The sequence below is a fragment of the Cololabis saira genome, chromosome 5 (genome assembly GCF_033807715.1).
Source record: "Cololabis saira isolate AMF1-May2022 chromosome 5, fColSai1.1, whole genome shotgun sequence".
Classification (NCBI taxonomy): Eukaryota; Metazoa; Chordata; class Actinopteri; order Beloniformes; family Belonidae; genus Cololabis; species Cololabis saira.
The window spans coordinates 45,593,868-45,606,449 of record NC_084591.1 but is presented as its reverse complement, the minus strand read 5'-3'; the positions used below and the strand labels follow the sequence as shown (position 1 = coordinate 45,606,449).

Genomic DNA, 12,582 nt, shown 5'->3' with positions numbered 1-12,582 from the left:
ATGATGTAAACAGAGTTCAAATCCTTCAGTGCGTTTAGATGCACATCCAAATCGAGCTATTGGCGAAAATCTAGCTAAGGATTAAACTGGAGTTGTTGAGAAATCCAAGCAAACATGCGCAGGAAGAGAATCGATTATTGAGTGAGGTGCGCTCAATTCTGCAATGCTAGGTGGCACTAAACAACCTTTTGAATTGGCATTCTTGATATTAGTTGGAACAATTAGTAAACAAGCACGGCAGATCGAAAGCAGACGTAGGAGGAGGACAACAACATGTGAAAATATGGACGACGATGCAGCAGACTGTACATTTCGTACATACTAAGTCTCATCATGTTGCAGGTAAAGTACACGCAAAGTCTTCCTCTTCTGCTACTGTGTTGTTGTCATGCCGTGACTGTAGTTATTCCTGCTTCTGCGGTGTCGTCACTTCTGGACGGGGGATTCCCAAGTCAGTCAATAGCTCGGCTAACCATGGTTTGCGTTTAAATGCCGAAATAGCTTGAATTAGAACCGCATTATCTGGCTCTATTAGCTCAATTTCAAGAGCTTTAGTTTGGTTCGACTAAAGCTCGACTAAGGTGTATACATCGCTTTTAAAACATCAATATCAGTCTGACTAAGGCAATAATTTATTTTCTGTTAGTGCATGTGAAACTAGGCATGGGCTAAAAAAAAAATCTACTGAATTAATTAATTTTAATTTTTTGTTGCGGAAATTATTTAAAAAAAAAATGGAGTGGGAGTGAGAGTGCCAAGTTTGTTCCCAAGAAAGGAATAAAATCATCTGTTGTTTGGAACTGGTATAGGTTTGCTGTGCAACATTTGCCTAAAGACCATGGCAGTCAAAGGCAGCAGCACCACAAACCTATTCCCACACCTGAAACAGAGGCATCCAGCCGAATATGAAAAATGCCAGTCTCTCCGAGCAGACCAACCGTAGTGACCAACAAACCTTAGCTAAAAAAACAGCTAACTGTAGCTGAATCCTTTGCACATGGCTCCGCATACGACAGAAAAGGAGCATGGTGGAAAACACTCACGAAGTCACTTTGCACATAGCCAAAGACATGGTACCCATATACCAAGGAGAAGACGGGGTTTATTAATTTGATTAACATGAATAAAACCTGAAATCTGATTTTTTTTATCAGATTTTATTTTTAAGCCATATTGCCCAGCCCTATGTAAACTTCACTGACCAACTTTATCATAATCAGAAAATACAAGCAAATTAAGATTTTGCTGGCAGACACAGATTAATGAAAATTTAGGAGTGTGTGAAAGTGTGCTGATGCTTCATTATTTGGAAACTGAGTAACTGTGTCTGCTAGTATTTGTTAGAATCTGGCTTTTAAAACATCAATATAAGTTGGACTAAGGCAATAATTCAACTTTCTGTTAGTGCATGTAAACGTACTTGGTGGTTGTGCGAGTACCACCCTGGTCTGGAGCTGATTAAAGGTACCTGTGAAAGTCATCCGATAGAAGCAGAGCCGGATTTTTGTGTACTTTCTTTGTCTTTGAAGTCCTTGTTCACAATAGTCGCCTCCATTTACTGTGGAATGTGTTTTGTACACCTTGATGGCCATAAAACAATTTAACTAAGGCACAAGTAAGGGCTTAAAATGCCAATTCCAGCCACATGTCAACAGTTGATGAATCTAAATAAGACAAATCAAGAATAAAAAGGTTTATTCTTGAGATGCAGGTGCCACTCAACTGCTGAAAACCTGAGCACCCTTGCATTTATTTTGAGATAAGTATTTTTAGAAGGAGCTTATTTCTCTCCCCCTTAAAAGACTTTTAAGGTGGAGGAGGTTTGACTTGTGCAGCTTTGATGGGCTTTGCTGTTTTCAGGAATTAGGGGGTTTCTATGTCCACCCTGTTCTCCTCTGGTTGACTGAGGGGATGGACAAACGATCTCCCCAAAGCAAAATCATGCCAAGAGTGGAAACATTCTGCATCATTTCTTGGAAAAAAAAACTGGATAGATGGATGAATAGACAGATTATATAATATATGAATGGTCCTTGGTAACTCCTGACTGACAGATTTCTTCCTCCTGTTGTAGAGGCTTTAATTTTATCGTAGCGGGAACATTCTTGTCGTGATGAGAATTTGAGGTAGGATGCTAACTCTTTAATCCTCACTCCTCCCTTCTAATCTTTTGCCTGCAGCACATACACACATACATGAACACACACACACATACAGCTAATGCTGTCTTACTATAGAAGGATCCCTGCTCCGGGCTAATTTGAATACACACTTGTGAGCACTAACACGCTCTTCACTGTGTCCCAGATTTACATGGTAACTCCCAAACCCAGACATCTTCTTCATACAGATATATTCACACAGACTTCTGCACCCCAAGGATCATGCTGTTGCTGTGTGCGCATACACTATCTTCAGATATATATATATATATATATATATATATATATATATATATATATATATATATATATATATATATATATATATATATATATATATTGATCTCATCAGGTGGTAATCAAGTTCATCGGATGTTTCGACCCTGAACCACAACACCCTCCTATTGGCGGGCCGGCAGTGGTGGCCAAATCACTGCCCATCTCCTCCTCCTGGCTTCCAGCTAAGCTCCTCTCTCCTGCTCCATAACCAGCAAGAGGCTCTCTCTGCTGCCTCCCCCATCCTGCGAGCTGCTGTTTTTCTCTCCCTCCCTGTCATTCCAAAGGCTGTGAGCATCCTCCACACCGACTGGGCAGGGAATCCTCTAGAGCCGACCTTGACTGGGAACAGCCATGCCTGCCATCCTTTCCCCCTGCAGTCATGCAAGAGATCCTGGTATTTGGCGTTCTTTCTCTCAAACGCCTGCTCACAACCCTCTTCCCATGGGACTGTAAGTTCTAGGAGCATGATCTTCTTTGCCTATTCAGACCACATTACCACATCTGGCCTCAGGGTTGTCTGGACAACCTGGGGGAATTGCAGTCTTCCCTCCAGGTCTACCTTCATTTCCAATGATTGGGCCTTTTGTAGCAGGTTACTTCTTGTTGTTATTGTGGTTTGTGGCTTTTGTCCATCTCAAACAAACTTAATAGATGCCATCGTTTTCCCATGTGGTTGTCGTTTTTTGCATCTCTCCTGCTCCAGAGTGTTAGTGAGTGTCATGAGCACCTTGTAGTGCCGCCACCTGTATCTTCGTTGGGCGACAGGATGTGCGCCATGGTACCCCTCTCCCCGCACAGCTTGCACAATGGGTCCTCCCTCAAGCCCCAAGTTTGTTGGTGTTGGCAGTGTGTCATATACCGTGTCATATCTTAGCAGGAAAAAGATGCGGAAAGGCTCCAATCTCCACAGATCTCCCCATGTGATCTTCCTTTTGGGTAGGTCCCATTTGGTCCATGCTCCCTGGGGCGCTCGCTCCACGGCTTTTGCCCTCCAACCTTCCTCCTCCAGGGTTCTTACTTCCTCCTGGATCATGGCCCTTCGGTCCTGCCTTCCCCCATTGCTGGACGTGGGAAGTTCAGAGACCCTGTCTTCTTGTGCATGGTGTTCCAATGATGTCACGGAGCTTCACCATACATTCAGCTTGTGCAACAGACGAGTCAGCTTCCCACTTGCGACCTGATCTTGTGAAGATGCCTGCATGTCTGACTTGTTCGCCCTGGGAGTCTCTGTATGTCATTACGACTCTGCACTTGGCTACCTTAAATTCCTCCACCACGGATGACAGAGGAAGTTGGAGCTGCCCTGATCTTATATGCAGGCCTACTGAAGTGAAGCTTGGAGGGATTCCCAACCATTTACGGAGGTACTTATTGATCTTCCTCTCCACTCCTCTCCTACGTTTACTGCCATTTAATAATTAGCTAAGTGCTTATATTGTTGTAGTGTCATCACTTTAAGGTTTGAGAACCACAGGATGTTTTCCTTTGAGATGCTCACGCATGGCGGTTTTGCTGCTGTGATACACTATTTAGATTTTACTCAGCGTACAGAGCATAATCTTGTTGGGTTTCTCCCCGAAAAAGTTCCAAACCTGATGCTTGAATCCGGTTTTAGAGGTAAAACTTTTATTCAATTAATGTATGCTACCTGTACTCGAGTGTTGTGTACGTGCAACATGCAACGCACACTATGCAAGTTGACGCATTTACGTAATCGACGTAATCGACGTAATCGACGTAATCGATTACGTTGAAGCTTTGTTCCAGCACTACATTACTTGTACTTTTACTGAACATTTCCCTTCTCATGAAACATCACTCTTTCACTATGCCATTTAAGAAAACAGGTCTTTTGAAGGGACAGATTTTATACATGGACACAGGTCCAAAGGGTCTTCTCTTTCTTCTTCATACAAATAGATCAAGTAAAGGAAAAAAGTCCTTAACTTCAAATGAGACCTTTCAGGCCATGCAGGCATCTTCTGGAAGGAACAGGTGCTCCAATGAACCCAAAAAGCAGCTAAACCAAAGCAGTGTGTCCCTCAGATATGTTGCTGTAACTCTGTATTAAAATAAAAGCCAATTAGTTTCCCTCACATTAATATTGAGTCACCACATATGCGAATGTTTTATTAAATGTTCTCATCAGTGAAAATTCATCCAAACACCCTTCACTTTGTTAGGTTTCTATGTCCAGTTGTCCCCACACAAGTGGTGCACTAAAATACAGGAGAAACGCTACATGTCCACAGCCCAGTTGCTCTGGACAGGCCACTTAAAATGTGTTTTTTGATCCTCAGCAGACAGAAAAATCAAAATCCTAATTAAGCCGCATGCCATATTTGTTATTCTTTGTTCTACTGAAACAATATAAATGAAAAGATAAACCTGAAAACACAAAGATTTAGATAAAAACATGTAAAACCATTCTGCTTTAAAGCTCTTTTTTTCACTCTCTCTCTCATACATGACATTTTAAACCTTCATCAACAGCACAGGAGGTTGCTATGGCAACAACAATTACCCTCATTGCTTCAAAGGTTCAAATCCAATAGCATGATAAGAGAGAGAGAGGAAAAAAAGAGGGTGTGACAGTGAATATGGTCATTGTCTGTATTTGTGTGTATGCTTTTCTTAAGTGTGCCCTGATTTTGATGACAGCTTCATATATTGGCTTTCAAAATACTCAAGGTTGCTTCACGAAGAGAGGTACCACATCTAATGGCTCACTGCTCCCGAACATGCGTACAACACGCTGCCTGACTCTGACAGTTGTCTGTGTACGGTGACAACCATCATGGACTGCAACTGCAGCCTGGGTAGATTCTTTTTTTTTTTTTTTTTTTTTTTTTTTAATTATTTGGAATCACATAAGCATTACAGTAGCATAACATAAGCATACCAACATTATATCTCTACTGCGATCCATTTTTCTTTTTTTTTCTTTTTCTGGCAAACAGAAAAAAGAACAAAAACATAAACATGGGGTGTTTTCATTAAGATGAAAAGAAAAAAAAACCTTATGTGAAGACAAATGGGTAAATGAAATACATCTCAAACAAAAGCAGGGTGTCTCAGGGAAATATAACTTTTCCAAACTTCCCAGATTGCTTTAAATTTGGATTGTTGCAGCCTCATAGAGAACGTTATCCTCTCCATTACAAAGATATCGTAAATTATGTCATACCAATCATCTAATGAAGGAGCATCTGGCTTAAGCCACTTCTTGGTAATAGCTTTTCACGCAGCTACACTTAGCAAACCAAACAGGTATCTTGATTCCACAACCATAGATACAGAGTGTGCAAACCCAAAAAGAAGTTCGTCCCAGTTAAAAGCAACATCTGACCCAAAAATCATCACTAACTCTGAATGGATTTGATACCAGAAAGCATTTACTTTTGGACAGGCCCAGAACAAGTGGTAGTGGTTGTTCCTCCTGGGAGCCACATAACCTCCAGCAGCTGGAGGAGCCTGAATGGTGACAGCTCTGAGCAGCTGGAATAAAATATCTGTTAAGAGACTTCCAGCCAAAAGATCTCCATGAAGTTGACTGTGATATTCTCCATTGGAATTGACAGTATTTTATGTAAACATCCTCTGAGAGGAAACTGTTGGTTTCCCTGTCCCATTTTAACTTAACATAATCAATATTTACTGTTTTAGCCTCCTGAAGACCTGTAAAGTCTAGAGATGACTTTAAGCCCTGGATCATCACTGTAAGCACTCATAAATACTATCCTGTGCAGATTCAAATATCCCGTGTCCAGACAGAGATAAACCAGTCACTTAGTTTCATGTTCAGATAGTTGACAGCTGCTCTGCGTGGACTGCTTTAACACTTTTCAAGGCTGGATAATCCACACGTGAAATGTGCAATGGACTTAGCAGAACATGTTAAATGAAATGGAAGCAGATAAGAAAACAGATAGCAAGAATATGAATCATCTAAGGAGAACTGTTGTGCCGACACATTGGGAAAGGACAAAATAACTGAGGTGATACTTTTAGTATTTTGATTACATTTAAACCGTATATGGTAACTTGCAGTAGGAATGACAAGTTGGCATTGCTCCATTGCTGGTCTGAGTGACTCGGTGATATACAGCATGCTACTGTGTAAAGCTCAAATTATACAGTTCCTTCACATACATTTTGTGGTGGGAACATGTGCATGTAGTAATTTCATGCCCAATCATATTGTGTGCAGCATACTCAGTGGAGTAAAAATAAAAGTGTGTACACCCACAGTCTGTTTCTGGTAAATAAACTCAGCACCTAGAGGCTTACAACCCTTTTAATAAACACCTTTAACATCCATCAATCATCCATCCATCCATGTGCTTCAGTCCTGAGATTAAATATTTGTTACAAAATTGAATTAACTGACTAAAAAATTATCTTAAGAATGGGCTTTTAAGTCAAATTTCTTTTGTTCCCACTTAAACACGATGTGTTTCTTATTAACGTAAGCTTAAGCTTCTGAGCAGCAATTTCAATATTTTGGCAGCAGCTGTGCAGTCTTTCCTGGAGAAAACGCAACATGCTTTTCACTGGACGCAGCTTATGAAAGAAAAAAAAAGAAAAAAATCAAGTCCTCGCCAAGTTTTGATTGCAAGGGAACATGTCAAATTCAGAATCCAATTCAAAATGTCATTATTTGCGTATAAAGCCCAAAATGGCTTAGCTCCGCAATATTTGCAAGACCCGATAGTTCTGTATGTTCCTAACAGAGCTCTCTGTTCTCAGAGTGCAGGTTTACTCGTAGTTCCAAGAGTATCCAAATGTAGATTTGCAGGACGGGTCACTGCTATCAGGAACCGTTACTATGGAACCAACTTCCAATCTGGGTTAAGGAGGCTGACACCACCTCCACCTTTAAAACCAAACTTAAAACCTTTCTGTTTAGTAAACCTCTAGTTAGTGTCAGTAAACCTTTAGTTAGTGTTAGTACACCTCTAGTTAGTGTTAGTAAACCTCTAGTTAGTGTCAGTAAACCTCTAGTTTGTGTCAGTAAACCTCTAGTTAGTGTTTAGTAAACCTCTAGTTAGTCTTAGTAAACCTCTAGTTAGTGTCAGTAAACCTCTAGTTAGTGTTAGTAAACCTCTAGTTAGTGTCAGTAAACCTCTAGTTAGTGTTTAGTAAACTTCTAGTTATTGTTTAATAAACCTCTAGTTAGTAGTTAGTATAAACTCTAGTGTGTTAGAGGCAGCAGTCATAGTTGCAGCTATAGAACAAGACTATAATAGTTAGTCTCAAACATAGCTTGGTGGTAGATATGCTGCTATAGGCTTATGCTGCAGGGGGGCACCGACATGATCCACTGGGCGGTGCCTCTCACCCTTCTTCTCTTCTCCTCTTCCCTTCTTCTCTTCTCCTCTTCCATTTTTTATTTATCATAAGTATCTCATAGCCATCATTTTTGTCCATCGTTCTTGTAGTTTGTTGTGCTGGTCTCGAGGCAATGCCACTCTTCCCTGAGGTTTGTGTTTAGTCTGTCATTATCTCCATGATCTTCTTCTGGCCCGCACTGCTGTTTATCCATCTACATAGAACCGGTCCAAGTTGCTGATTTAGATGTATCTGTAGAGACAAATACTTTTTGTCCTACAAGCATCCAACAGTATGGCTAAACTCAACTGCAACGTCTCTGTCCAGAAACCTGAACCTGGTTCTTGGAAAACATTCACAATATAAATATTGTGAATGTTTTTTCTTTCAATTGAAAGTCCCTGATAGCAAAATATGAGTTATTCAACGTTGAAATATGGTTAGGCAGAAAGATTGAATCCATGTTGAAGCCATGTCTGTGGCAAACAGAATATGTTGATTCAACATTGATTACACGTTGACATTAGAATTGGATGATTGATTGATGGTTGATCCACCATCAATTGTCGACCTTAATCGAAAATCAACCTTTTTGACCATAATTCAACATTGTTTTAACATCTTTTGCTACCTGGGGTACCAACTGCTCTGTTCTGTTACTGTTACAGACGTTTGATTGTAATGTGAGAAATCTTTATTTATAAAGAAAATAAAGTCTGAGTCAAGGTAGGATTCATTGTCTTTTGTTTTCTTTTTTTTATCATTTCTCATGTCATCAACTTTTTTAATTTTGGAATTGTAAAATAGTCAATGGTCCACTACCCAGAAACCATGAAACCTCACAAAGCAACACGTCATTTCCAGGATTTCTTGGGGAAATATTTCACTACATCTGAAGTATGATCCAGCTACAAAGCCTAGAATTTAAATTGCCTGTCATAAACTGTAGCTGAGTGTGACAAGTAAAGTATTTACTTTTATTTTCATTTACTTTTTTAAATTTCAGTGAGAAATTCAAGTAATAAGAGGTCATCTCCATCTATTTCTTCCATGAAAACTTGTCCAAGATTGTACTTTTTTTTTTTTTTTTGCTGAAAATAAAAGAACAGATAAAGATTTCTATGTATGGTTCAATAAAAAAAGAATACAAAGCGGAAAGAGTTGTGAGTTTTTGTAACGTGTTTAATTTGATAATTGAGCAAGAACGGAGGGGGATGTTTTGTAGAGCTATTCAGCAGAGCATCAGCTTGTAAATCAGTAGGTCCTGCATCCTGCCACTGAAAAACTTATCATGAGGTTCTGGGGAACTTGTAAACTTGTGAATTCACTCATGCATTTGCTCAGTGTGCGAATGTTAGTGTGCTGTGAGTGGTGGAAGCACATTTATCCTGTTCAGAATCATTTCCCTTTTGAACTCTCTTTGTAAAGCCTCTTTTCTCACTCTTTTTCCATATCTGTTTCTCTTCTCTTGAAATCAATCAAGGAAAACCAAGATTTTAGCTAAACAATAAGCAGATCATGGTAGCAGGCACAGATAACAGAGGTGGCAACAACATTCAAAATAACCTCGGAGCCTCTGGCAGCAAACCAAACTGCAAATCCATGTGGGATGTCTAATAAAGTCTAGATCTGCTTGATCACTGACCAATTCCAACACTGGTGCCCTCACATGACCACATCAACAATGGTGAAATGTTGCTTGCTGGGGTGCATCCTGCTCATAGCAACCAGTGAGGATTCTTTGGTTACGGATACAGGATTGTCATAGAGAACACATCTGACAGTTCAGCGGAGACCCTGCTCCAAAACCTAACAAGGGATGAGGATCTGGCATTACACCAGGACGCCCAAAATGAGCTGTCCTTCAGGAGTAAGATATGTTCAGGTCACTCGGTGCGTTTACATGGGAAGTTTAATTCTTCTTTAATTCAGAATTCAAATTAAATACGATTTAAAATGAGTAAAATTTACCATGTAAACACCTATTCCGAATGAAAATGGCCATTCCGAATTAAACTTAATTCCGAAGTAAGTGGCTGGTTTATTCCGATTTTATTCCGAATAGAATCATTCCGCGATCATGTAAACACTCATTCCGCTTTAAATTAATTCCGGTCTTTCTGCGCTGCTCGTTCCCTCGCCCGTCTGTCATGATGACGTTTATATTCCGCGCTGGACTTGTTCTCGAAACAAAGTTGGCAGCACGCAGTGGTCGTGCCAAAGCACGGTCTTCTATCTCCCTCCTCGTCAGCACACGAAAGAAAATCATCGACATGATGTTGTCGTGCTGCTGCTTCAAAAATAAAATCAAAACAAATCCAAAAAGGATGCTAATAACGTGGTCCTCCATGTTGTTGCTAATCGAGTAAGTTTGTTTACTTCCGGTAGACGTAAATACGTAAAGACGTCCGCCCCCCTATCCAATCAGAACCTTCCCACCCCCCAGACCTTAAGTGGAATTGGATAAAGCCAATCAAACGTGTTTTCCATGTAAACCTCAATTCGGAATTACTATTTCCATGTAAACTGGTTTAATTCTGAATTAAAAAACATCATGTAACAATGGCCAATGATGACCAAGCTCTGCTTGTGAAAGGCTAGCAGAACATTTGACCAGATCTTGACAAACGCTCCAGCACGGCAGCTGGCTTCATCTGAAAACACACCTCAGGAGAAAAGCAGCAACATCACGCCTGTAACACATGATATTATCTCTGCGTTGCTAAATCTGGAGCCTGTTTCTACCTCACAATGCAGGGAAAGAAGGACATAAGCAGTGCTGTTTATGTTGTGTGGTTTTTTTTCTGCTGCAAGTGATCTGCACCAGGGATAATGATAAAACAACTCAGTGTGTTGAAGTGACTGTGGCCGACCGCTTTAAAGGAGTACACTCACTGAGCTCCACAAAAAGGTCTGACATCAGGGACAAGAGTTTCTCCTGATAGGAGACAAAAATAAACCACAACACCTCTTTCCCAGCCCTTCCTCTGCTTAAAGACTCATCTCTACCCTTTTTTTCATTTTTATCTATTTTTTCTGTCCCTGTATCTTAATCTATCACACTTATATTTTTTATTTCCTTTTTTTTGCATTTACCTGTTTTTTTTTTGTTTTTTTTTTTACATTTCTGCATTTTACAATACTTCATTCCTCCTCTGCTGAACTCAGTGCAGCCCTATTCCACGCACACTTTTCCTCTCAGTATGTAAATGACTGTCATCCAGCTGTAACCCGGGGAGATGAGAATCGAGAAAAAAAAAAAATCCCCAACCGTGTGAGAGCACAAGAAAAATGAACCTCATCTCTGCAGAGGCCGGAAAAACAGATGTTCTAAAATCATACTCACTGTAAACATGAGCTGGCATCCTCCCAGTATATAGTCCAGAAAGGTGTAGTCCCGTGTAATCTGAAATAAACCCCCCAAAAAATACAGTTTGATCGGTTGTTAAAATCGCATCTCATCAGATAGATTTGTTTACTTCACTTCCAAATACAGCACCTTCTAAAAATAAATTAATTACCTCCTCAGAGCTTTAAAGCGTCTATTGAAATGACAAATAGCCGATTTTATTTCTACATTATGTTCCACCAGTACAGTATTGCTTATTATCTTGGTTGAGAACAATTTACACTCCAGTAACAATGAATGTTTAGCATGGGTTTTACTGTCATTACCGTAGTCTAAATCGCTGCTGCCAGCCAGCAAATATAATCACTATATTAGCAATTTTCTTCTTGTTTTGTAATACATGTGTGTCTGTACAAAGGCTTGTTCATGATGATCAAAGGGAAGGGAAATAATCATAATCAAAGGCTTGTTCATGATGATCAAAAGGAAGGGAAATAATCAATTATGAAAGCTTGTCATATACATGCGCAGCTTTAAAGTTGTTCCAACAGGCTGCTGAGGGCCCCACCTTTTAGCTGTATGTGTCCTCTGTGGGGCCACTGAACTCATCTGACTAGCGTGATTGATGCTCTCACTGATTCTAAAATATTTAATTCAAATAAGGATTTAGTTTCAACTTTCTCTTAAAGTGACACTTGGCCTGCCCGGTTGATGAGATCACTCAGTGCGTTTACATGCATTAGTTCAATCGGGTTTCTGATCGTATAAGACATCGTTCTGACTTTTAAACTGCATGTAAACACCTCAATCCGATCTACTTCGGACCTATATCGGACATTTAGTAATCGGGTAGCAACACCTAGATAACTCGTTTACAGTCTGAATATTAACACCATGTATACGGAGACATCGGATATTGCAGTCTGAGCAGCTGGAGAATTTCCTCTGGGGCTTCACCCGGAAGTGAAAGGAGACGGTGCGTGTTAGATAGTTGTTTGAAACACTTTTAAAAAGATTGCGAAAGAGATGGCAGAATCTTCATCAGGAACCGGAGCAGATCAAAATAAAATGGAAAAATATATGGAAGGCGTAACATTGGCGCCAAACAAAACAACCGTCAACCGGAAGTGGCTCTTTGTTGAAATGGTTACAAATGGTTACCATGGTTACAGCGCCACCTAGCATCACAGAGTCAGCCATGCTCTGGACATTTATCCCATTCTCTGAACAGCAGGTAAACTCAGACAAGTGATTGGGTCTTCTGGATGTTTATCTGATACGATCAGAAATCCAATGTCTTTGCTGCATGTAAACGTACTGTCTGTCTATCTACTGTGTCTAACAGCAGCAGCACTTTATCTGCTGGCGCTGACTTGAATTCCTGCTTTCACACTTCATGTTTACACCTCTCGGTCACACACACAGGTGTGACCGAGAGGTGTAGCTCAGTCGTAGTTCATG

General features: G+C 40.3%; 1 protein-coding gene across 1 annotated transcript in view; it reads right to left on the bottom strand.

Annotated features, from left to right (window-relative positions):
* cpne2 (copine II) overlaps positions 1–12,582 on the bottom strand; it is a 313,754-nt gene that overhangs the window by 152,563 nt on the left and 148,609 nt on the right. The window contains exon 10 of the mRNA XM_061722711.1: positions 11,119–11,178. Within this exon, the coding sequence (XP_061578695.1) occupies positions 11,119–11,178 (60 nt within the window). The remainder of the gene's footprint in view (positions 1–11,118; positions 11,179–12,582) is intronic.